Genomic DNA, 24,272 nt, shown 5'->3' on the forward strand with positions numbered 1-24,272 from the left:
ATGAAATAAAAGCTGACAAAACAATGGGGCATCATAGACCTAAAGCTTTTATTTCAGTAGAAGGGTTGCCCAGTCAATTTTACAGGCAGCAGTTGATGAACAGGTAGAAAAAAACAGCAATAATATTCTGAGTTGTCATTTAGACTCAAGGTGATCTCTGGAGTCTTCTCTAAGCCCATAATCAATGATTTTTGTTTTAACTAAAAGTTGGATATTTCCAGAGGTAAAAAATGGACTTCTGCATGTTAAAGAACCACTCTGATACTAGCACACAATACTTTGCTGTAGCAGAGTACCAGTTTAGTCTAAACTAACGGAACTGATTGTTTGATCCATGTGTAATTTTAAGGTATGACTTAACTGATGAAAGAACGTTACTTTCTTAAAACAATCCACCTCAGTTGTGTGGTAGTGTTTTCTTGCTTTACAAGAAGCTATTTGCAAAAAGACTGGACTCAACTCATAGATTTCTTGAGATTAAAAAAAAAAAGAGAGATTTGGCAATAGAGGGAGGCAAGCAGAAGCTGACATTTCTTCCCCTGCCTCCTGTTGCCAGTCCCTACAGCTTACCAAAATTATCTCCCCCTCCTAGAGGACCAAAGGACCCTGCACCTGCTCACTTTTCTGCAATACCCCCCCTACACCACTTATCAGGATTCTCCGAACTTCAGGGGAACAGAAAAGTGGGCTTCCGCTCACCCCCTTTTGTTGGCAGATTGCTGAATCCAACCTGTGTCTTTCACCAATAAATGGGTTTTTAAAAATCCAGTACAATCCAGTGCATTTATTTCTTGCAATGTGTATGGATGTATCCATTCCTATTTCAACACATACAAGTTTATATGACAATTATCAATACTAGAAGCAAAACAGCCAAAGTGTAGAGGAGCACATGAGAGAAACTGTCAGACTTCTTGTTTTGCCCAGAAGATAAAGCTAAGCACTTCCAAAATGAAGGAAGCAAATATCCTCTTCAGGGTTAACAATCAGAATTATCCAGAAGTGTGGACAGCAAGCAGTATCCTCTCCCCCGCCCCCCACATAAGCAACTACTTCAACTAGAGACAGAAATTTATACAGCATTTCATATAGCTGGGGCGACTTTACCATGAGTATACATTTTTGCATATCTAATAGCAGGTTTAGGTATATATTTGCTACTCTGCATATCAGATAAACAATCTGATACAATGCCCAGGACATCAATAATGGAGTGCGGACATGAACTGGAAAAAACACTCCAGCCTTTTCAATTCTTTGAATTTAGCACAAACATGTAATCTGATCCATGGCGCCATATACCTCACATAACTTATCAATGGCACAATGTGAAATGAATTATACTTCCAGCTAGGAAACATGCCATTATTGCCTCTGTAATTGTAGACAGATCACAAACTTGTATTTTGCTATATTACTCTTGTGCAATAAAACCAGAACTGCAAACACTTCTGGAACTTGTCTATCAATACTTATAAATGCAGCTGCTGCAATTCACAATAGAAACCTAGTGGCAGATTAGAACAAAATTATCTTCCTGTTATCCTCACGCTTTTAAAATGATCACCTGTGACTGTTTTTGCAAATCTAAGTGGTTACTGGTGGGCTTTTAAAGTCATGGCAAAAGAACCTATCTGACCGTTTAATTAAGCTACCCAAGAGTCAAGATGCTTTATACTGACCAATCTGATCTAAAAAGAGTTAGTGTGAGAAGCTGCAGCTCTCACTTGGCTCCCCGTTTATACTCAGAACATAATAAAGTTGACAAACTTAAAGCTTTATTGTAGTTTCTAATATAAACAAGGAACTGGGATTCAATCAATGTCCATTTCAGGAAGTTTCTTTTCTGTAGATGTTTGGGCTGTTGAATCAGTACTCTGTTCTGTAGTCTGAGACGCTCCAAAGCCATCCCCCTGGCCTTCTACTGGACCATTCTGTTCTGCTGGCTTTTGATCCTCTTTTGGAAGTTCCACCTTGGGTTTAGGTTTGTTGATTATAGGATTACACATGCTGATCAGTTCCTAAAATGAAAGAACCAGAGCACATTACACTAGGAAATTAAGTAAAGTTATGTTAAGGTTGCTCTCCAAAATGTAGCAGTAGCAGGACCATGGCTAGATACCAATATTAACTTCCCTAGCCTCTTTCTGCAGTACCTGGAGAAAAACAGCCTGAAGTGGCTGGAAGGTTTTGCCAGCAAACTGCTGGTGACACCTAACAACTTTCCACAGCAATACATTTTGGGTTGGGGAGTGGGAAGGCAGGGAAACCTAGTTTTTGGAGGTCACAATTGGCAGCTGGTCACCACCGGCTTTGGGTGCCTCCTTTGGGGTGGGAGAAGTGTGAGGGAGCCATGTGGGATTATTAATTGTATGTCTGCAGAGATGGTTTTATTGTTTTTAGATCGTTATCCTTTTTATTGCTTTTAGAGCTTGTGATTTGGTGCTTTATTCCATTTTTATCTTCTACACTACTTTGATGACTTCATGCTCTGAAGCAGTTTATGAATTTGTTAAATAATAACACAGTTGTGTGTTGGCTTGCTCCTAGGTGAGAAGCTGGAGCAGCTGTATGTTTGCAGTGGGCAGGATATGAATTAATACATTGTTCACCGCTTTGGAGGCCTTTGGGACAAGGTTAAGAAAACAGCTGAAAAATGTATGTGAATGGACCAACTGAATCAGAATGTACAATAACTTCTGCAATTCTCAGTTGTAGAAAATTCAAGAATATCAATATACAAATTAAAGGCACTGTGCAACGCTAGTTTAACTCAATTTATGGGGAGCGACCGTAGCTCAGTGGTTAAGAACCTGCTTTGCATTTCAAATGCCCCAGCTTCTCCAGGTAAAGTTGGGAAATACTGCTGTCCAAAATGCTTGAGAGAATCTGTGTACAGACAGTTCTGAGCTAAACGGGACCAATGATCTGATTTCATATAAGGCGGCAGTTCCCTAGGTTCTTAACTTCATCATTCCCCTGCAGTTTCAAAATTACTTACTTTTGTTTTTGCTTCAATTTCCTTAGCTGTGATAACAGGGTCCAAAGACAGGCTTCGCTTGTTCTGAAGATTGAGTTTGTTGTTCATCCATTCCATTGCATCATTTGCACTCTTCTCCACTTTGGCCACTTCTGCAGGATCTAAGTGGTCGTACTGTTCATCCTAAAATTTTAAGTAGTGAAATTTGACTTTGTAGAGTAATGCTATTCTACACTTACTCCTTTTGGTAAATCATAAAAAAACTTTAGCCTCAGTCTGACGAAATAATCTGAATGAAGCCTGGTGGTCTACTAAACAAAAAACTTAACAGAAGAGCACTATATCATGCTGTACTGATTAAAACATATCAAGTTAAGAGGGAGGATAAGCAGTAAAATCTGCTTGTTTGCTATGGGAAGAGACTACAATTTCCAAGCATAGCCACCATCACCTGAAAATTTATCCTATAAGGCCCTGAAAAGGAAAAAGAATTTCTGCCTTAAAGTTTACTACTGAAATTATTTAAGACAATTTTGAAATACTAACTTGTCATATAAAAGATAAAGATACCTTTGCTTTAAAAGCAAGAACAGCTTTCATGTAGAGTTGGATTTGTTTTCCAAGTTCTTCAAAGGCTTTTGGTCTTTCTTCAGATTCTTGAAATCGTGCCTGAATAGGCTGTCCCACAGCCTGAATCGAAGAGAAGTTTACCAAGACAGTTATTGATCTGAACCACACTTGTAAGATGAGTTACACTTGGACTGAAGACAGACACAGCATATTAATTTTAAAAGCAGCTTATGCCTTGACTGCAGAGAACTGTAGTAGCAACATAGAAAAAAAGCTCTAAATATACTATCTTGTAAGGAAAGCTGGTGATTCAAGATGCTTGTTGTGATTGCTTTACAAGTGTATAATTTACATGTTAAAGTTAGCATTTATACAGTAAGCCTGCAACTTACCCAGGGGTTATGTTCTACAGATCGTGCCTAAAGCAAAAATCGCATATAGACAAAACACATTGGGTTCGATTGTGGGTGGGATTGCCAATGTCATTTTCCCCAGAACTCCACTCACTGAATCCAACCTTGTGTCTTTCACCATGCACACAAAGCTGAATGCACACAAGTTAAATGTGTGTAAGTTGCAGGTTTACTGTATCAGACTCCTCAAGTGTCCCGATTTATTTGGCACATGACGGATTGGCAGAAGCCGCCCTGGCTTCTGTTCCCAATCCCAAGATGGGTGCTTGGATCTGCGTTGTATCAAGAGATGCAGTGCAGGCTGGGTGTGGCCTGCTGGAAGGTCAGCCAGGCTTGCACTGCTTCTGCCAACATGGCACAGGATGGGTGCTGCAGAGGATGACTGGAGAAAGGTAGGTGGGGTGGGAGCAGGCGAGGAAGGAGTACCCTGAACTGCCCTCCTAAAATGCTGGGAGGGATGCTGTATACAATCTGGCCAACCTGGATGAGCCTGTATAATCCTAGCACAGCTAGTTCACTCTCCACCCCAGCTGCAAGAATGTTTTCCCACGGTAATTACAATGCACAAGCAACATTCATGTATTGCAGATAGACCCTTGTATGTCAGGTTTCAGCTAAGTCAAGTTTGACAGTTTTTGAAGTCCCACTTACTTTCAATTCTGTCAATTTATCAATGTAAACCTGTTTTGACTGGTCTTCACCCTCTTCATATAGCCAGTTTTCTGTGTCTTCCAACTTGAGAGTGAAACTATTACGATCCTAGGGAAAAAATGTAAATAATGCAAATTGTGGGTTCTTTTTTTTAAACGAACAATGCATTTCAGATTAACTAAAGTGACATGAATCTTCAGCTCACATGACATCCTGTATGCAGCAGGTAGGCATAACTTGGTGGAACCACCTCATAGGCCAAATTAGGTCCTATGCTGGGGGAAACTAAGCCAATATGGCAGAGGTTGCCCATCAATGATTTATAGAGAAAGTGGACTATGTAAGCCTCCAATGCTGATACTGGATGAACAGGTCAGATCCTAACTTTCATAGCACTTGTTTTTAGAAGCACTTACCTCTTCACTAACAAATTTCTCATACACGCCACAGAGTTTGTCTCTCATTTCATAAACGTATTCCTCTACAGCATTCTTGGCGTCATTACGTTCCTTCTCCAGTTTATCTTGCATGATCATTTTGCCCTATCAGAAACATATTTATTATTTTCATTTCAATTAAAATAAGGTTACTTTGTGCCTGTGTGATTTATTACATGATCCCCTCACCTCAGCATCAACCACTAGTAATTTGTAAAAAACTTTTCTCCACTGACATTATTGCTTACCTCATTCTCAATAAATAAGTTCAACATATCCTTTCCTATCTGCCACACCAACTGATTCTCAATAGGAAGGTCAACAGTCGTAGTCTTTACTTTAGCTTTCTTAGCCTGAGGAGGTTGATCTGTTTTCTTCTCTTTTGATCCAGTTTGAGTTGTCTGCATTAAAACAGAATTCAAAACAGAAAAAGAAACTGTGACTAATCAATTGTGGCTTCTAGACATTTGTTTCAAGTTCTTTTTATTGAAGCTTTTCTATGTTGGGAACCAACACTAAGAACTCAACACTAAAACAAATCACTGTTATTCAAGTCCCACTGGCTACTTGTGTCCTATTAGTCAACACATTTTAGTTTAACACACAATTTTTACCTCCATTTCTTCAGCCTCAGTCTTGTTTTCAGCTTGTGCTTGTTGCTGGTGTTCCTCAGTCTTCTGTTGCTCCTTCTGTTGTTCTTCCTGGTCTACTTGCATCTTCTGAAATTAGTGAATAAAGCTTTGAATATAGATCAAGGAAACAGATCTTACTAAATGTGACTGATAGAAAGTCAATTGAATTTCTTTCATGTCCTTGTAGTGTGTTTCTTTCTAAACTTCCACTACTAAAGGAAGGCGGAAAAGTAGGCAGCTCTCATTTTCAGAGCAAAGGAAGGAACTCACGTCTCATACTGCAAAGGCTCTCTCACTTGTCAAAGTCCTCTCTCAGCAAATTCTCTAAGCACTTTAAAGTTCAGAGGCAGCACATACCCCTAACAGTAACGTTCAGCAAGAGCACAATACATTTGACAATAACATATGTTCTTCCGGCTTTTAAAGACTATTGGAGCTGGAGGAAGGGAGACACGCCAAAGAGGAGGCTATGACTATAGAAATCCAGATTGCTGCTTAGCTTAAAAGGTTCAAAAGCTTGTTTTCTATTTACAACTAACTTGAGGGTGGTTGGTTTTTTTAAAAAAAGTACATCAGGGATGGGGAGAACATGGGCCTTTACTGGACTCCAATTCCCATCAGCGCCAATGGTTAGAGATGATTAGAGCTGCAGTCCAGCAACATCTGGAGGGCCACAGGTTCCTCATCCCTGTGGGTACATTCTAGTTTCCTACATATTTACCTAAATGTATTTATGTTGTTGGGACAGCTGCATAGTCTATTTCACTGAACATGTGACGATGCAGTCAAAGTTAATTGTCAGCAACTTCAGCATTCCTTGTTAAAGGAATGTTTCAAATCCTGTGTTTGCAAAGTTCATTATTCTGGACAACCCGTATCAGTGGTAAGAGACAGTGGTACCTCCAGTTGCGGACAGGATCCGTTCTGGAGCTCTGGTTGGATCCTGAGGTTTCCGCAACCGGAGGGACTGCTTCTGCGCATGCGGCAAAAATCTGGGTTTGCCGCTTACGTATCCCAAAGTTTATGTAAGCGGAGGGATACGTAAGCGAAGGTACGACTGTACTGCTAAAAGCTAGGCTAACAAGGGCATATGACAATTAATAGAAGTTACCTCTTCCTCTTTTGCATGCTGATCTGTTTCCATAGGCTCTTCACTTTCTTCAGATTTATGAACTTCTACAAGTGATGCACTTGAAACACTGAAAATGCCATGGATGTTTACTCGGACTTTAACTTTAACTTTTGAACTGGTTCCATCTTTTTGGGGAATTACCTTCTGAACTAAAAATTGAGCTAAACAGGAAAATAAGACAGTAGCTTTATTAAAAGTAAGTTCAGTCATTTTTAGGTGGTTCTTAACAGCAAGCATTTGGTTCTATTTTAATAGTAGCAAAACATTTTGTGATTTGAGTGAGAAGCTTGATTTTGGCATGCACTCAACACCTACCCATCCCCAACAGAGTACAAAACTGGTTCCAAAACTCATCTTTACATAGCTTTTGCCTTTTCATTTAGTAGGAATCTTTACACCAAATTAATATTTACATTAGTTCCCCGTTTTTACACATTCAAATCCTAAGCACAATGGAAGCTGCAGCAATATTAAAAGAATCTCACCAACAGAATTAGAAGGAAACTGGCAATTAGGTTCTCACTCCAGTTATATTACAAAGTCAACATTACTTTCTTATGCATACATACCTATGGCAGGATTTGGGTAAGGCAATTCCTTAGGACAACTATAGTAAGCTTCCAGCGTGAAAGGTTCTTTTCTGTAGAATGTCAAGACCTTGGAAAATGGTGCAGCATGATTCTTTGGGAAGACTTCACAATCACTGTAGGAAGGGAGGTTATTTTGAGTGTACATCTTTATATAATCTATTTAAGAACATGCTACCCTGCCATTTCAGACAGGAGCAGCTATGTTTAGTGGACCCAGAAAATGTATGTGTTATATCCTACAACAATCATAGCAATTTATAATAAATTTATTGCATGTTTCATTATAAGCCAAACAACTGAGATTCTATATGCACATCTACATAAAATAGTATAGAATTAGATATGACTCAGCAGTAGCTAGTCCTTCAGAAGCACTTTAAAGTGTTAAATATTTACCTTAATCCTTCTTCTGCTGGGGAATTCCATTTCAAAGAAATAGGATATGGCACTAAATCTGTGATAGAAAACTCTCTCACTTTAAAAGCTGGGGATAGAATAGCACACTGAAAAGGGGAAAAAACATTAAAATAAGTTGTGCAATATTAAAGTACAGGTCAGCTGTAATATAAAAGCACTGATGGTTTCTTAACCGCCCCCCCCCCCATATAATTTGATTTGACAATGTCTATCTGCTATTGTGGTTCAGTAGACCTCTTTAAGATAGGATTTCAAAATAACTTTCAAGTAGATTCTATTTGTATTGCATTCCCAAAAACTTAGTCTAACTATTAAGATACATTGGATTTTTAGAAAAACCAAAAAAGTTGCCTGATTTCAGCTGCAAAAAAAAAGCATGTAGAGTGTCCTGAGCAGCACATCCTTTAAAAACAAACCACACACACAACACACTTGATGAGGTAGGAAATAAATGTATTGCCTTTCAATTAAATGTGTAATATTTTTTCCAACATTATTATTATTACTATTATTTATATGCTGCCCTATACCCAGAGGTCTCAACATTCAAGAAACTAGGATAAAGGTCTACAATATTCCAACAGTGGTTCTTACCTGCAGGGCAGCGCCTCGGGTGACAGCTTCATCAGCATTCAGAGTTGTACTGACCTCTTTACCAAAAAATTTACTGACACGCTCTTTTATAGCAGGTATTCTTGTAGATCCTCCTACTATTTCTACTGCATAGATATCCTCCTTCTTTAACTCTGTAAAGAGAAAAGACACTTGAGACATTCAAAGTCTGAACTTCTTTGAGCTGGAAGAATCTGACCAGATGAAATGTGAGTTACAAGTGCATTTTGGAATTGCGTCTATACTTGATACACACAAATCAAGTTAACTTTACTGTCTCTCCAAAGAAAATAGGTTCCCTAGTGGAAGATGAACACCTCTGAAACATCCCAGCTGGATCCACTCATTAGCACCAAGAAAGTCTCTGTTCATATACTGTAAACTGGGCAGCAGTTGCCAATGAAAGTGGACTAATTAAAGCATCTTCATGGCTAAGGTAGTTATTGTTCCAACAGTTCAGAGGAAGAACAATTCGTCTATATTAAGTTTAACTCTTGTTCTAACCTAAAATAATCTTATAAACAAAAAAATTACTTAATATATGTATTATTAGTTTTCTAAAATGAGTTAACCACAACGTTACCTTGAGGATACAAAGCCAGCCTAGTAAAAAGCTAACAAGACACCTAAAACAAAGATTACTGCTTTTATTATAGAATACTCAATGTACCAATCCTCCATATATTATACTACTCTGTGTAATCTTTTCCTGTTTATTTTAATCTTTGAGCTAAAGTGGCACTTACTAGCTTGCTCCAAAACACTGCGAAGTGGTGGTTCAACTCTAGCCAAGAGGTCATCACACATCTCTAAGAATTTGCTCCTGTGGATGAGTTAAAATATGAAAATATACTTTAAAACAAAGCAGAAAATAAAACAGAGTTGTTTCCTGCAGCCTCTTAAATCCTGCCTCTCCAAAATTTACAAAGTTGCAGCAATGTTAAGAATTTTACAGTTATTGGTGATTGATTACATTGATTACCGTACTGGCCCAAATATGAGCCGCACCTGAATATAAGCCACACCTTTAAAATTGGAGGCGAGAAAAGAAAAAGAAAAAAAACCCAAATATAAAAACCAAATATCCCTTCCTCGCTGCTCCTGGCTGCATGGGGGGGGGGGAGTCACGCTCCTGGTTGCATACCGCAAGGTTGCAAATATAAGCTGCACTTTAACTTCTCATGGTCGGAATTTGGGGGGAAAGTTTGGCTTATATTTGGGACAGTATGGTATGTCATATTCAAGTACACCCACTTACTAAAATCAATTATCTTAAGTTATTTAAATCTACTGATTCCAATAACACTCTTTTCTTACTATTACCAGCATTGGATATTATCCTATATTTATTTTTATTGTACAGGATTCTACTAAATTGTAACACTACAAATATATAATTCACATTTTATACACACACACACACACACACACACACACACACACACACCATAAATCAATTTATACTAATTAATCATTTAGCTCCAAACTAACTCTTCTGCTTAAGTTTATCACCTAAATAATGGAAGAAAATTGTCAAAAGGTCCAAGTGTATATCAAGGGTCATGTGTGAGATTCATCAGTTCCTTCCCCCAAAAGTGTCTATCACTGGCCATAACCACGAAATGTGGTTCATATCTCCCTTTGGTGATCGACACCTTTAACATTTATCCTCACACCCAGCATATACTTTACAGAAATTTTTGTGGTGTTAAGCTCGTTTTACGCAGATTTTCTTTCATATTTGCACTTGTTAGTGAATTATAAATTTTGTTATTCTTGGGGGAAAATGCTATCTAAGTCTGCATTCAGCAACCGCCTCCTCTTTTGAGATTATTACTATTAATATTATTATTTTGAGTTCTAGTAAAGGGTTAGAGAGCTGCATCCAACATATATGACCATGATGAAAACAGGTTGTGGCAAACATTCCTCTTTCTATTATCTTAAATATATAATATGGAATGAGTTTCTATTGTTTTAGGTAATCTAAGCACTGAATTAGTGATATCCCCAAGTACATTGTTGGGACGGGGGGGGGGGTCACATCTTGCTATATGTAAATAAATAAATACTAATAATTTATTTATACCCTGCCCATCTGGCTAGTAGCAATTTTATTGGTTTAGCTATGAAAGACATTCAGAGACATTCAGAATTCATATGATTAAAAAATGAATACACTGAATTAAAATAAGTTACCTGTTCATAGTTCCAGAGACATCAATATCATTCATGAAGCATTCTATGTTCAGTGGCAGATCAGAAGCATTTGCACTCATCAACTTCTTCAGTTTCTCACATTCCTGAGATAATCTCAACAGTGGACGAATTTTGGACTTTATGTCTAGTTTATATTTCTTCCCAAATTCTTCACAAAAATAATTTACTAATACTTCATCAAATTTCCTGCCACCAAGTACTGTGTCAAATGCTGTTGCAAGAACCTTTACAAGAGAAGGCACAAAGTATCTCAGTTAAATAAGATTACTTTTCAATATTTTTTTTAATTTTAAATTATTTTAAATTTTACTGTTAAAATAGTTCATCATTAATCCACATATATTACAAATATACAAGCATACAAACATACATTTCATACAATCCTTAAAAGTGTTCAAACATACTTACACTCAATCCCACAAATAATTCCTTTTCCCATCACCATCCACCACCCCTCACCCCACCTTTGTGTTAGACTTCCAATCTACTCAATTGCAATTTCTTTCCACTTCTATTACTTTCTTTCACACACCTTTACCCTAATTTCATACTTCTTTTTCTGTTACACATTGTTATCCATCTTATTCAGTATTTCAGTGTTTGAAACGGAACTTGTTTATTCTAATAGGAGTTCTGATTTTTCGATATGGTTTTGCAAGTATCTTTTAAACACCTTCCAGTCCCTATCTATCTTCTCTTTTGAGATCCTTCCAATTTATCCCATTGTTTTGGATATATTGTAGTACTCCAATAATTTGGCAAGCCACTCTATTTTTGTCAGTACAATACCACTTTTCCAGTTTTTTGCAATCAATAGCCTTGCGGCTACTGTTGCGTATGAATATAAGGTCTTGTCTTCTTCCTTTAGGCTTCCTGGTACTATTCCCAATAGAAAACCTTTTCAATATTCTAAATCACTAATGATTTGATTAGCTCAAACTGGCATTTCACTCAAATCAGTGCCTGGTTTACAAACTATCACATTGTTATTATTTATTGTAACACAGAACATTGTACAGAGTTATACAACATCCCTACTATCTACAGACCACTAACAGGACGCTCAGGTGTGAGAGAAAATTACCAGCATGTGGAAAGCTTTACACCAGCCTATCCACTTCCATGTCATCTGTGTCAGCATGCAACCTGGCCAACCACAAAGTCATATTCACCCAAGTCAACCCACTCACACAAGGACTTCCAATTGCACAATGGAATTTCCCCTCCCTCTCCTCCCCACCAAAGCTGCTTCAGTTAGTTGGGGGAACGCCCAGAACAGATTTTGAGGGCACAGGGAAGAGAAGCGATGCAGAAGTTTCATTGTGGAAGTGGAAGTCCTTGTTCAAGAGTGATGGCTTCACTGCATACAACTCAAAGTTGCCATTCATACATTTAATGTGGCTACCATTATTTCATAGAACCTCTTCAGGGAAGGCATCCAAGTTTCACCCAGACTCAGAGACCTTTCAAAACCAACATCCTTTGAAATGATAGCTAAACTAAATGTGTGAGTCACTGAAGGCACAGAAGTTAGGCATCCAATCAGCTGTTATTTTTTTTATGGGTGAACCCCTGAAGGAATATATAGCCTTCTATATATGAACCGCTACTGAGTTGTTCTGACAAGGCAATGAAGCAGCTGCCTACACATTGTTGTGTGCAAAGTCTGTTACATATTTTTTGATGAAATTTTACTTGGAATAAGAATATGACAGGTTTGAACACCAATGGGACATTACATATTTGTTATTTATCCACCACTTCTCAGGTGACCCTCACAAATGGTTTAGATCAGTGGTTTTCAACCAGTGTGCCGTGACACACTGAATGATGGTAAGGGGTGCTGAGGGAACACGCCACAAGGGAAGGTGTATGAAAAAAGGGTGAGAAGCTTCCAGCTCTGAAAGCAAGGGGTGACATAACTGGGCTCCTGAGCCCCACAGGGGTGCCACAGAAACAATGTAGTTGGTCAAGGGAGCTGTGGACTCAAAAAGGTTGAAAACCGCTGGATTACAATATGGTTATCGAGTAGTGCTCTGGTAACAACTGGAGGCAGGGAGAAGAAAGCTTAGCTTGAACACCAGCTGCTGAACCCTCTCTCACTGCCACTTTTAAGAGGAGTACCTTATGACTGCCTGTGCAAACAGTGCATTTCTGACACTGGAGTCAATCCAGACATCTTTACAAGAAAGATGAGATACCATAAGAGGCACAGTGAAAAAAGTGGACTGACTTCATCTATGGAGAATGCATTATCTACCAAAAAAAAAAAAAAAAAAAAACTTAACACCTTTTATTAGTTTTCTTTTAAGCAGAATACATGCCACTGCTGGAGACCATATGTTTCTGAATCCCAGTTGTTGGGAACTGCAGGAGGGGAAAGTGCTGTTGTGCTTCCCACAGGTATCTGCTTGACCACTATGAGAAAAAGATACTGGACTAGATGGAATAATGGCCTGATCCATCACACTTTTGTATTCTTTTGCAGAAGTGATGACAGAGCAGCAACTACTAAAACATTACATGTATTTAATGACTCAGTTTGTTATCCTGACATAGCAATGCTTCTTGACTCTAACATTTTGTATACCAGAAAATCAATATATTCTATTACTAAAATAAGTGCATAGCTTTACTTACCTTTAATTTTCCCTTGTTGAATGCACATACTGAAACTTGATATGCCGAATGGCCTATGTCAACAAACACGACGTTTCTTGGCTTCTCTTCTAATGAAGGCAGATCTTGTTTATAGATCCCATATGCCAGAGCAACTAGAGAGAATTCAGTTCACTATGAGTGAAATACATTTTCATTCCTAGCTAGATACATTATTTTTAAACAAAACGATTTCCCCCCAATTATGTAGCTGCAATAATTATATAAAACTTTATATGGCTGCAAATTATTAGAAAGCCAAGCTATCAAAGCACAAATGCTATACTGTATAACAGAGGTGGAGAACCCGTGGCCCTCCAAATATTGTTGTACTATAACTCCCATAAACCCCAGGAAGTATGGTCAATAGTCATGGATGATGGGGAGTTGTAGTCCAGAAACATCTGGAGGGAAACAGGTTCCCCATCCTTACCCTATAAACTCATTAGATGCTTCCATAAAGATTCCCTTGGGATTCTGGATGCTTCTTTATTTTTCTCAAACAAGTCTTAATATTAATTGCTTTGCAAAGTTCCAAATAAAACTACAAAACAGAAGCATTCGTTTTCCTCAAACCTTTTAATCTAAGCATGTCTTACATGTTTCTTACATGCTTCTGGGGCATCCAGAGAACAAGTTCACATACGAATGCTCACCTTGCATTGACTGTCATCAAGTGATGACCATGTATGAATAAGCCATCAAAGCTTTATTACCAGACAGAACTTTCATTTCACCCAGTGCCAACTCAAAACCTTTCTACAGAAATAGCCATAAAAAGTTGAGCAAGCAAGTGATGTTCATTCATGTGTGAGCCAGCCCAAAGTCGAAAATTAAAGTTTTCAGCCAGTGTCTGGAAATGATTTCACCCTTCAGCACCAACAATAAAGCAGGTAAACCCTTCAAACCTAATACAAAAGAACCTGAATGATTTAAGCTGTATGGAAACAGCCATCACACTGTATTTATTACAATTAAGTAGTCACCTGCTGTAGTTTCATTAATTAATCGCAAGCAGTTGAGTCCAGCAATTTGTGTAGCATCCATCACAGATCTCCGCTCTGCATCTGTATAGAAACAAGGAACCTGAAAGAGAGACAAAAGCATATTTTTACAGCAACTAATTTTCCAAAACAAAGTCTAACAAAAAGTTTTTCAAATTCTGGGATACATATTTTTTAACTAAACTGCCGTTTACAGTAACAGCAACACATTATAATGTGTTTGTGGGAGGGGGTTATTGGTTTGTTTGTTTTATTCTGTATTTTCTGTTCTCTGTATTGTTATGTTATGAACTGTCCTGTGATCTTCAGATGAAGGACAGTATACAAAATTAATAAATAATAATACTTTTGCATTAGTAAAATACTAGTCATCTCTTACCCCAAACCAACTCTCTTTTTTACTACAGGGTGAAATCACACAGGCTGGTTTCCAGAATAATATTGACGGAAGCTGCAATATTAAGCAGAGGTTCACAGAGTTTGGCAGCTCTTGGAAGCCAAACATTTGGACGAGGACCCTCCTTCCATGTAAGTTTTGTACTTGACTACATATGCTGCACTTCTGAAATTACAAACTTAAACTTGGGGTATGTGAATACCATAGCATAACAGCCCCCTTCCAGCTCTAAGCTGGAAAATTAAAGGCTAGCTTTGGCTCTGCCCTTGCTGGGAGCTCCTAACACCAGAAAAGCAGAGCGCCTGCAGACCTCCACATAGCTTTGAAAGGACAAAATGCATTTTTATTCCTTTGCCTTTCCCAGAAGCTCCAGTTGAAATTCAACTGCCCCTGCCATATCTGCAGACCAATTGTAAACTTGTAAATGACACCTCTCCTTCCCCTACTATTACTGTTACGTAATGAAGGTGAGTCATCTTGTCCAACACTGATGAGTCTCAGATGAACTCTTATCAATAATGTTAGATGAGATGTGATAACTTAAACAATGGTTTTCTAGATCAAATATTTGCCTAATTGTACTCTTAAGTAGAACGAAGAAATCTGGTTGCAACTTAGAGAAAACTAAAGATTCCTAAAATAACAGGAATTAAAATCTAGTTAGGAGATTTTCATGTTAACCAAATTCAGAGGGACTAAGTGCCCATTCAATATGATTGAAATTCCATTATACTCTTTCCATTTACAAAAGATCCATACAGAAACTAAGGCAAATATTGTCTACTTACAGATACAACACAGTCAACTACAGGTTTCTTAAGCGCGTTCTCTGCAGTTTCTTTTAGTTTAGTGAGCAGCATTCCTGTCATCTGCTCTATGGTGAAATTTCGTTCTTCTTCCATATACATAACCTTAGTGGAAATATAAAACAAAGGAAACACATTTTAATGTTGCAACATTCAAGAAAGCCCTAAGCATTTCTAGTGTTGATCAGAATAACATCTAAAGGAAGTAAACCACATCCATATCTGTTTTTCGATATTTTCCAAAAGGATTCTACTGTTTTTACTTCTATCAAACATCACCGCGTGGAGGGGGCACTATAATGTGCATATTTGTATGTGTGTTTGAATGCACACATACATACTAACTCACCTTGATGCCAGCTGAGTGTGAGGGAAGCTGGACAAGTTCATAAGCAAGCTTTGCTTTTTCATCTTGAACAAAGGGATCCGAAAATGCACGGCCATGAAATCTTTTAAAACCTTGTACAGTATTCTTTGCATTTGAAATTACCTTTAAAAAAAACAAAAAAGTTTAGTTTCATCTTGTAACATAGAAGATTTCTAATACTTCCTGATGAATCATACTTTATAGCTAATTTGTTCTTCCGTGTTATATATAAAGCAACAAGTGCATTTCCTGGGGGGGGGGGATATCACAAAAGCAATCAGAAGCCAGCAATAACCATTTGAAAATCTACTGGAAGTGGCATATAAAAGATACTACCCTTACACATTCATAGCTGTCAACGTTTCCCTTTTTTAAAGGGAAATTCCCTTATTCCGAATAGGATTCCTCGCAAGAAAAGGGAAAAGTTGGCAGCTGTGCATATTCCTGATAATTCTATTAACAAGCTCCTCAGGAAATTTACATTTACAATTAGCTTTCTATCAGTAAATAATGAGATTTATTCTATTTGAATTCTCTAGTACAGTTTGATCATAGAACTGGGCACTATGCTCCAGCACTGGTGAGCACAGAGATCTCATTCTCCTGCTTTAGCTCAGAAAGCAGGCCAAATCATCTGCCAAAAGTTAGTAGCCACAACTAGTGTTTCTCAATGGGAAAAGGGCTCAATAACTCCTTAAGCTCCCAGAGCAACTCTGGCCCCTAGCACTGCCCTAACAAGAGCAGGCACATTCTTTAATTTATCTTGTATATCAGTCTTCACCAACCTGGTGTCCTCCAGGTATTTTAGGCTCCAACTTCCATCAGCCCCAGCCAGTTTATCATGACATGCAACACAGCTATACAGTACAGTACAGTACAGAGTGCATACAGCATGCACACACATTAAAATGTCAAATCAATACAGCCAGCAGAAAATATTTAATAAAACTGCATTATGAAATTCTGCTTTCAGTATTTTTGTGGGGGGGGGGGTTACTACTGTCCTCGTTATTATATCGGCGATTCTATTAATTATTTCCAAATACAAAAAAAAATTCCTTACTTGGCTTTTAGCTGCAGCTCCAATTGAACGATTCTTGGGTCCAAAGGAGATACATGACCTACAATGAGAAGAACATGTTCAGTTATAAGACACAGGTTGAAATAAATCAATTTATCCTGATGTGAAAACATTATAATCAAAGGGATCCATTTACAAATATCTGCTTTAATACCAGATCTTTTGTAAGAGGTTTTCTATCAGCTAGGTAAAGTTAAAATTGCCACCAATAGCTCACTTCTATGGAATACAGCCACTAATATTATTATTTATACCCTACCCATCTGGCTGGGTTTCCTCAGCCACTCTGGGCAGCTCACAGCATATTTCAAAACATACTACAACATCAAAATAAAAACTTCCCGATGCAGGGCTGCCTTCAGATGTCTTCTAAAAATCAGATAGTTGTTTATTTCCTTGACATCTACTTGTTATGAATGCCTTTATTCTGAATTAAAATATTAACACAATCCACCCACAACTTTCTTCTAAGCTGTTATTGTCTCCTTTATCTCAGGGATGAACTGTTACTGCTAAAGCAAGCATATTATAACAATTATTCATTGCATTATCAGTTTGGATCCTAAGTTCCCCTTCTGTTTGCACAAGGGTGATTCCCCCACACCCTTCCCAAGGGTTACCCAAAAATCTATTCCTGAAGATTGGGGGAGTGCTGAAGTAACAGGGGCACAAAAGCCCCATCTGGTGAAGCCAAGTTAATATCAACACTATTGGTTCCTGTGTAGAAAGATGTTGCTTCATTAGACTATTTCAAACACTGAAATCACAAGAATACTGAAAAATAACTTTGCAAAATAGCAAGACTGTGCTGCCTGTTGTTTCTAAACTATCAAGTACACAGATTAATGGCCCTTTAAAATATATCCATCAGAATAAGGCAATAAACCCTGATTTTACACATACTGCTTGATACTGGCACACTGCATTTTAATATAATACTATGTTCGATGCTACAGAAGTAGTAAATCCACTCACCCCCCCTTAAACTAGATATAGCTTTATTATGATACAAATATTCAAAATAAAGGAAATTTATTTATATTGTTCAATTGAGCGATTCCCAGGGTGCAACACTTTTCATGGGTAAACATTTAGGCCACTATCTGCATATTCTTGAACAATTATACCATACTTATTTATATTGCTTTTTATGCTAGTTTAGTGATTGGCTCTTAAAGTCAAAATAAAGTTAGTTAGGTCCACTGAATTGGGGATTCATTTCAAAGAGAAATGAATATCAAGCCATTACAAGGACATGTACAGTAATTATACAGGTAATACGAAACAGAATATGGCTATGGCAGTGGATGTGTCAGGCAAGGATATGTTAACAGGACTGAGATTCTGTTAAGGATACCACCTATGTTGCTGCATAACAGTCTCCCTGGCCAAGCCTTGGGGGCTTTTGGCCTTGGGGGACTTCAACATATATGCCAAGGCCACTATATGTGGGGTGACTTGGGATTTCATGGGCCTGTCCCAAATTATATCTGTCCTAATGCATGCAGAAGGACACACAATTTCAGTGTTCTGTACTAGATCAGTAGAAGGTGGGTAGTGGGTGGAAGAGCTGACAATAACTCAGTTGTCATGGATAAATCACTACCTGATGAGATTTGATATTATGTCACCTTTGAACTAACCTATGCACAACTTCTTCCAAACTGGCAGGGTGTTTTGTCATCAATTTTAATGACAACCATGCAACTTACTGCTATGAATACACCTCACTTGCCAGAACTGCCCCTGTGTTCCAAGCAAACAAAGCACTTTTTATTTATAACTTGCATGACTCAATAATTGTTGAAAAAAACCTTTAGATGTAAAACAGAAGGTCTGTTCTGTATACATGCATTTTGAGCCCATGCAATTTTTTTCTGGCATTGATGACATTACTTTAGTTAATATGTTTCTAACCATTTTTACTTCATCACTACATATTTACCAACATATTCAAAATATATATACCACATTTTTCGCCCCATAGGACGCACTTTTCCCCCTCCAAAAATGAAGGGGAAATGTGTGTGCGTCCTATGGGGCAAATGCAGGCTTTTGCTGAAGCCTGGAGAGTGAGAGCGGTCAGTGCGCACCGAACCCTCTCGCTCTCCAGGCTTCAGGACGCAAGCCTTGGGGGCCCGCGGGAGTTCCCGCCGGGCTCCCACGGCTTGCGGAGAGCTGCCTGCATCCGAAGCCTGGGGCGCGCAGCAGAGCACACCACGGGCTTCGGGCAGCTCTCCGCAAGCCATGGGAGCCCGGCGCAACGTCACGCTGGGCTCCCTAGGCTTGCAGATAGCAGCCTGTTCTGGGGGCTGGGGAATATTTTTTTTTCTTTATTTCCCCCAAAACTAGGTGCACCTTATGGGGTGAAAAATACAGTACTTTTCCTGTACATGGCAAGTTTTACAAACTAATGCTAGTATTTACAAAAGAGATGAGTTCCTCTACCAACCAGTTTCTCAGGGTAAACCTACAATGTCAGACTAACAGCAAAGGCCATGATGACATTAAACATGCACCAGTCTTGCATCTGCACAGGGTGAGTAAAGGTTCCTTTTAGACAAATACAGACAACTCCCCACTTAGTGGAGGTTATATTCCGGGCCCCCAAACACATAATCAAAATTGCGTGGGGAGCACCCTCTAAACACCCTTTAAAAACCCTATCTGTCTCTCTTCAATCCATACCAAAAATACTGTATCCAAAAATATCCACAACTGGAATTGAAGCTCTGGGGCCAGCGGGAGGCCATGCTGCTGCACTACCCCACACATCAGGAGGGAAGGCTGGGCAGTGTAAATAAAGCCCCACTGTGCCTCCTTTTGGGGGCTTCCTCTGTCCTCACTGATGTCCTCTTTGGGCTCCGGGAAGGGTTCTCCTCATGCACCATGAGAACTCTCCAGCTCTCTTCCACCATTTTAAGGTTTCAATCAAATCATTTAATTATTTCTTGGCACTGCGCATATAGGCGGTCATGCACAAATCAATTATGCCAAAGTGGGGGGGGGGAGCCTGTATTACATTAACCTTGTAAATAAGCCCATAAAAAACAGCATTTTTTAACTAGCCTACTAAGGGTCTAGTAACACACAACGACAACCCTAATCGCAGAGACTACCATGCAAACTGTGGTTAGAGGGTATGATGGTCAGAGGGTATGATGTGGACACAATGAGACACATCCAAGTCCCTTTCAGCAGTGTACTGAGACGGATACAGTATCTCACAAAAGGAGATCCTAGAATAAAATTGTGCCTAAACACAAATTAGCTCTTGAAAATAGTGCCATAGTGCCATCATTTTGGTAACAGCAATTCCAAGGCAGACAGCAATCTCCATCTTGGTAGCATACTCAAATAAACTATGCAACATTAGCAGTGCCTCAAGTGCACTATAAAAGGCAATAAAAACAGAAACCATAAAAAAGCATTGACATCACCCAGAAACTAAGGTAACACTATATTGCTCTCAACTGTTCATAAATCACAACTTATCAGATGTTAACATTTCTTCCCTATTTAAGAATAGTTTGTTTCAAGCAAATTGCACGTGGATTGTCTTTCTCCTTGTTTTGCTTGAAATTTAGGCATTCCCCACCACAATTTAAGTGTTAGGAATTCAAAAGATTACCAGATAGTGCAAATTTAATTGCAAAAACCAGTTTTAGAAAGGCTTAATAGCAACTTACTTGTATTTATTTTGTATGCCACCCTCAGAAAAAGTATCAGACACTGAATGATAGGATACAAGTCTCAGAAATAAGTAAATGAATACAAGACTAGGGGCCAAATGGCTCCTTACACCAAGTTACAGTTGCCAAAATGGAATGTCTAGTTGCCATTTGGGGGCATTTTCAAATGATGGACTGACTGATTATCAGTTTAAACATCTGGCTGGTTGTGATGACAACCCTGAGCTAGGTTAAGAACTTTGAAAACTTGAAGAAAAGTCACTTTATCCAGGGACAGTCCACATAAATATTGGCTTATTCTTATCTCTTTTTCTTAATGATGACACTGACCATTTATAACGTATTAATGTTCTTCACAACTGTGAGCAGGGTAGTGGGCTGGGTTAAGTGAAGACAAGCTACAAAAATTACTGTAACTATAATGTTGTTCACTACTCTCAGGCTGCACAGAAAAAGCATTTTGGTTCCTGAAATCTATTATGATTGTGCAGATAACTATAACTGATAGAATTCTACAGGATGTGGTATTTGTGTGTGAAAACTGTCAAGTTCCAATGATCCCTAGGCATGCACCTCCAGATGGTGGAGATGTCAGGTCATGTGCCATCGTAGCACCCAGGCATCTTCACTTGGTAGCAAGTGGCCAAGAGCTACCTGGCTAATTTCAAACACTGGCTGACACACGTAGTGACTCAGAACATAATCCCCGCGCCAACAGGGAGTTGCCTGTATACCTGTTCCTGGCTCACTAAGTACTGTAGTTAAGACAATCTATTTGACATTCTGAAAGTTTAGCTTCCATGTACAACTGGCCTCCCGTGGGATAAAAAACCAATTTTTAGCAAGTTCTAAAACGTTGGTACCAAGAGCTGATGTGAGCCACGGTCACAATTTCAAAATTCACCTCAATTCCCACTAACTCACTCACAACTAATATCTGCAATATGATTAATACTGACCTGTTTAAAAACATAAAATACATAATAAAAACAAAACAAACCAGCAACCAGTGTTAAAAACTGAGATATGAAAGCTAAATGGTACCTTAACCTAGGTTATGGGCACCACAACAGAATGTCTAGGGGTACTTCTTATATAACAAGAAAATAAAGCTGATAAGGAATGAACTGCAGCTAAAATCTTATATTCATTTTTCACATGGTCTAGTACTCACCTGAAGACTGCAAAAACCAAAACCATACTTCCCCTGCCTGCCCCCCTAATATTCTTATGAGGGTCCCTTCTCCAGTCCTCAGAGAGTAGCTGGAAGTGGGGAGGCAGGAAAAGGTCCTCCTTTTGTTCCAGCAGTGGCAGTTTTAATCTGAAATCTTAAGTGCAGTACTGCTCCCAGAGCTCAGAAACTTCTCACATTAATGAAATTTCCTGTCGCAAAACGCACCTAGAACAAGCCCTGCACCTAGAACAATGGGCGTTTCGAATGCTGCCAGCAACGCCTTCCCCTTCACACCTTTAAAAGGATATAGGATGTCAGCAAAAGGCCTGGTTGAAGAAGAATGTTCTTGCCTGGCACCTAAAGTTGTATAATGAAGGCACCAGGAGAACTTCCCCCAGCAGAGCATTCCTGAAAAGGGAAGCCACTGTACTCATGTTATCACCCAATGGACTTCTCATGGGGGAGGCAAACGAAGAATGCCTCAGATAATGACCCCTGGATCCAGACCCATTCATATGGGGAGAGGCAGTCTTTGAGGTATTGTTGTCCTGAGCCATTTATGGTTCTATAGGTCAAAACCAGCATTTTGAATTGGGCCCAGAAACTCACTGGCAGCCAGTAAAGTCGGGGCATGATTGGTGTAATTTGCTCAAACTGTCTTGCTCCGGTGAACAACCTGGTTGCCGAATTCTGCATCAATTTATATCTTACCCTTCCTCCTAAAGGAACACAGGCATTCTTGACCATGGTTGGTGTTGAGATATTCAAAGCTCGCCAGACAATAAAAAGAAAAGTAGCCATGTTGATCGATTAAAATACCATAATGGGACATGCCTTTATTGGGACCACTCTGAAAATCAAACTTGCCACAACTATGTGACACTTCGGTGAGTTTTCAATAAAAAAGCAAAAAAGCACTGTAATGTCATACTGCTATTTGATTTAGAAGTTTGTGTGTGGTGCATAAGAAAACTATCCCAAAAATACAACAAGAGAAGGCGACCAAACAAGCAAACTCAGAATTCATACCAGCTGAGAACTGCTGGCCTCAGCAACATTTGCAATTTTATTTCCCAATAATGCATGTGTTTTGCTGCCTCACCTTTTTGGGAAGAGCTTTAGTTGTGGTTTTTAACACAAGACTCTCAGCTCTTCACCCAAATACATAGGCAAAAATTTTGGCTTCTGCTGTCACAGCTGACACCAGAAGGACTCACAAGTCGGCACCATGCAGAGATATACATACCATTTGAGAAAGCCATCCTTATGGGGAGAATTTACAAATCCGAAAGCAGGTCAATTATCAACTCACAGATGGTTTCAGGCATTTAAAGCAGACACACAAGAATAGCAAAGGACAGTATGGGAGCAACACAGAACTATATTCCCGAAACAAACAACGAATGACTCTTCGACATGGGCTGCATTTTGCAACCCCACGAACGCAGAGCACGAGATCCCGCCTCCTCCCGGTTGGCCCCCTCTGCGCAAAGCGGTAGCGCAGCTTCCCCCGGCTGGTCGCCTTCAACCATTAATGCACCATCCCCGAGCGCACGCACGTGGGGAAGGAGAGGGGTGGGGAAGAGAAAGGTACTTCCTCCTCCTCCTCCTCCTTCTCGGCGGAGGGGCTCGTCTTACTCATAGATTAAACCTTCAGCCTCCGCTTTCTTCCCTTTTTTTCTTTGAGGGGAAAAAATGTGTCGCAAAGACTCTCCCACCTCAACAAAGGAGGGCGGGGAGGGGAAGGCAAAGGGGAATCTGAATGAGAGCCGGCCCTTTCTTCTAGGCCCCGCATACTTGGCTCCTTGGGATGATCCGGCGTGACAAGTTAGCCGCAACTGCGCTGCGCGGCCTCTCCCACGCCGCCGCCGCCGCCGCCCTCCCCGAGGAAGCCCTTCTCCCCATTCGTCGTCGTCGTCCGTCCCCCCACACTCGCCCGCCCTCCCTCCCCGCCGTTACTCACGGGGTGCAGCGGTCGCTGTACTCGTTGGCGATGGTCTCGATGCCTCCCGCTCGGGCCACGGCCACATAGCAGCTCTGGAAGCCCACGTCGATGCCCACCACCGACATGCTGAGCCTGAGGGGGGCGAAGGCGGCGAAGGCGGAGACGCAGCGAGGCGGCCTGAGGGGCCCCCGAGGGAAGGGAGGAAGCTCGCCGCGAGGGCCGGCTAGGCAGGCCAGGGACAGGTCCCGTCTTCCTCCTCAGCCTCTCGGTTCGCTTCACAGAGCGGCCGCTCAGGCAGTTTTAAATGAGTGGCGGCGGCAGCGGCGCGCGCGGCTGTGGCTGCCTCCTCGCGAGGAGGGGGAAGGGAGGGCGGGCGCTACAAGAGGCAGCCGGGGAGAGAAAGAGAGAGAGAGATCTCGAAAGATCCTGTCCCGTCCAGAGGAAGGGGAGGCGGGAAAGCGTCTCGCGAGATTCCCATTTCTGCGGGTTCCCGC

General features: G+C 40.0%; 1 protein-coding gene across 1 annotated transcript; it reads right to left on the reverse strand.

The window, feature by feature from the left end:
- Window positions 1-29: 29 nt before the first annotated feature.
- On the reverse strand, window positions 30-24,272 carry HSPA4 (heat shock protein family A (Hsp70) member 4). The gene is made up of 19 exons (XM_053376722.1): window positions 23,797-24,272; window positions 16,950-17,007; window positions 15,869-16,009; window positions 15,502-15,624; window positions 14,299-14,398; window positions 13,295-13,428; window positions 10,634-10,878; window positions 9,181-9,257; window positions 8,417-8,568; window positions 7,802-7,908; window positions 7,385-7,518; window positions 6,795-6,976; window positions 5,666-5,770; window positions 5,300-5,452; window positions 5,031-5,156; window positions 4,615-4,722; window positions 3,551-3,670; window positions 3,002-3,163; window positions 30-2,021 (listed from the first exon to the last, which is right to left on the reverse strand). The coding sequence occupies exons 1-19, from the start codon at window positions 23,901-23,903 to the stop codon at window positions 1,815-1,817; spliced, it is 2,541 nt and encodes an 846-aa protein (XP_053232697.1). The 5' UTR covers window positions 23,904-24,272; the 3' UTR covers window positions 30-1,814.

The sequence above is a fragment of the Podarcis raffonei genome, chromosome 2, assembly GCF_027172205.1.
Source record: "Podarcis raffonei isolate rPodRaf1 chromosome 2, rPodRaf1.pri, whole genome shotgun sequence".
Taxonomy (NCBI): domain Eukaryota; kingdom Metazoa; phylum Chordata; class Lepidosauria; order Squamata; family Lacertidae; genus Podarcis; species Podarcis raffonei.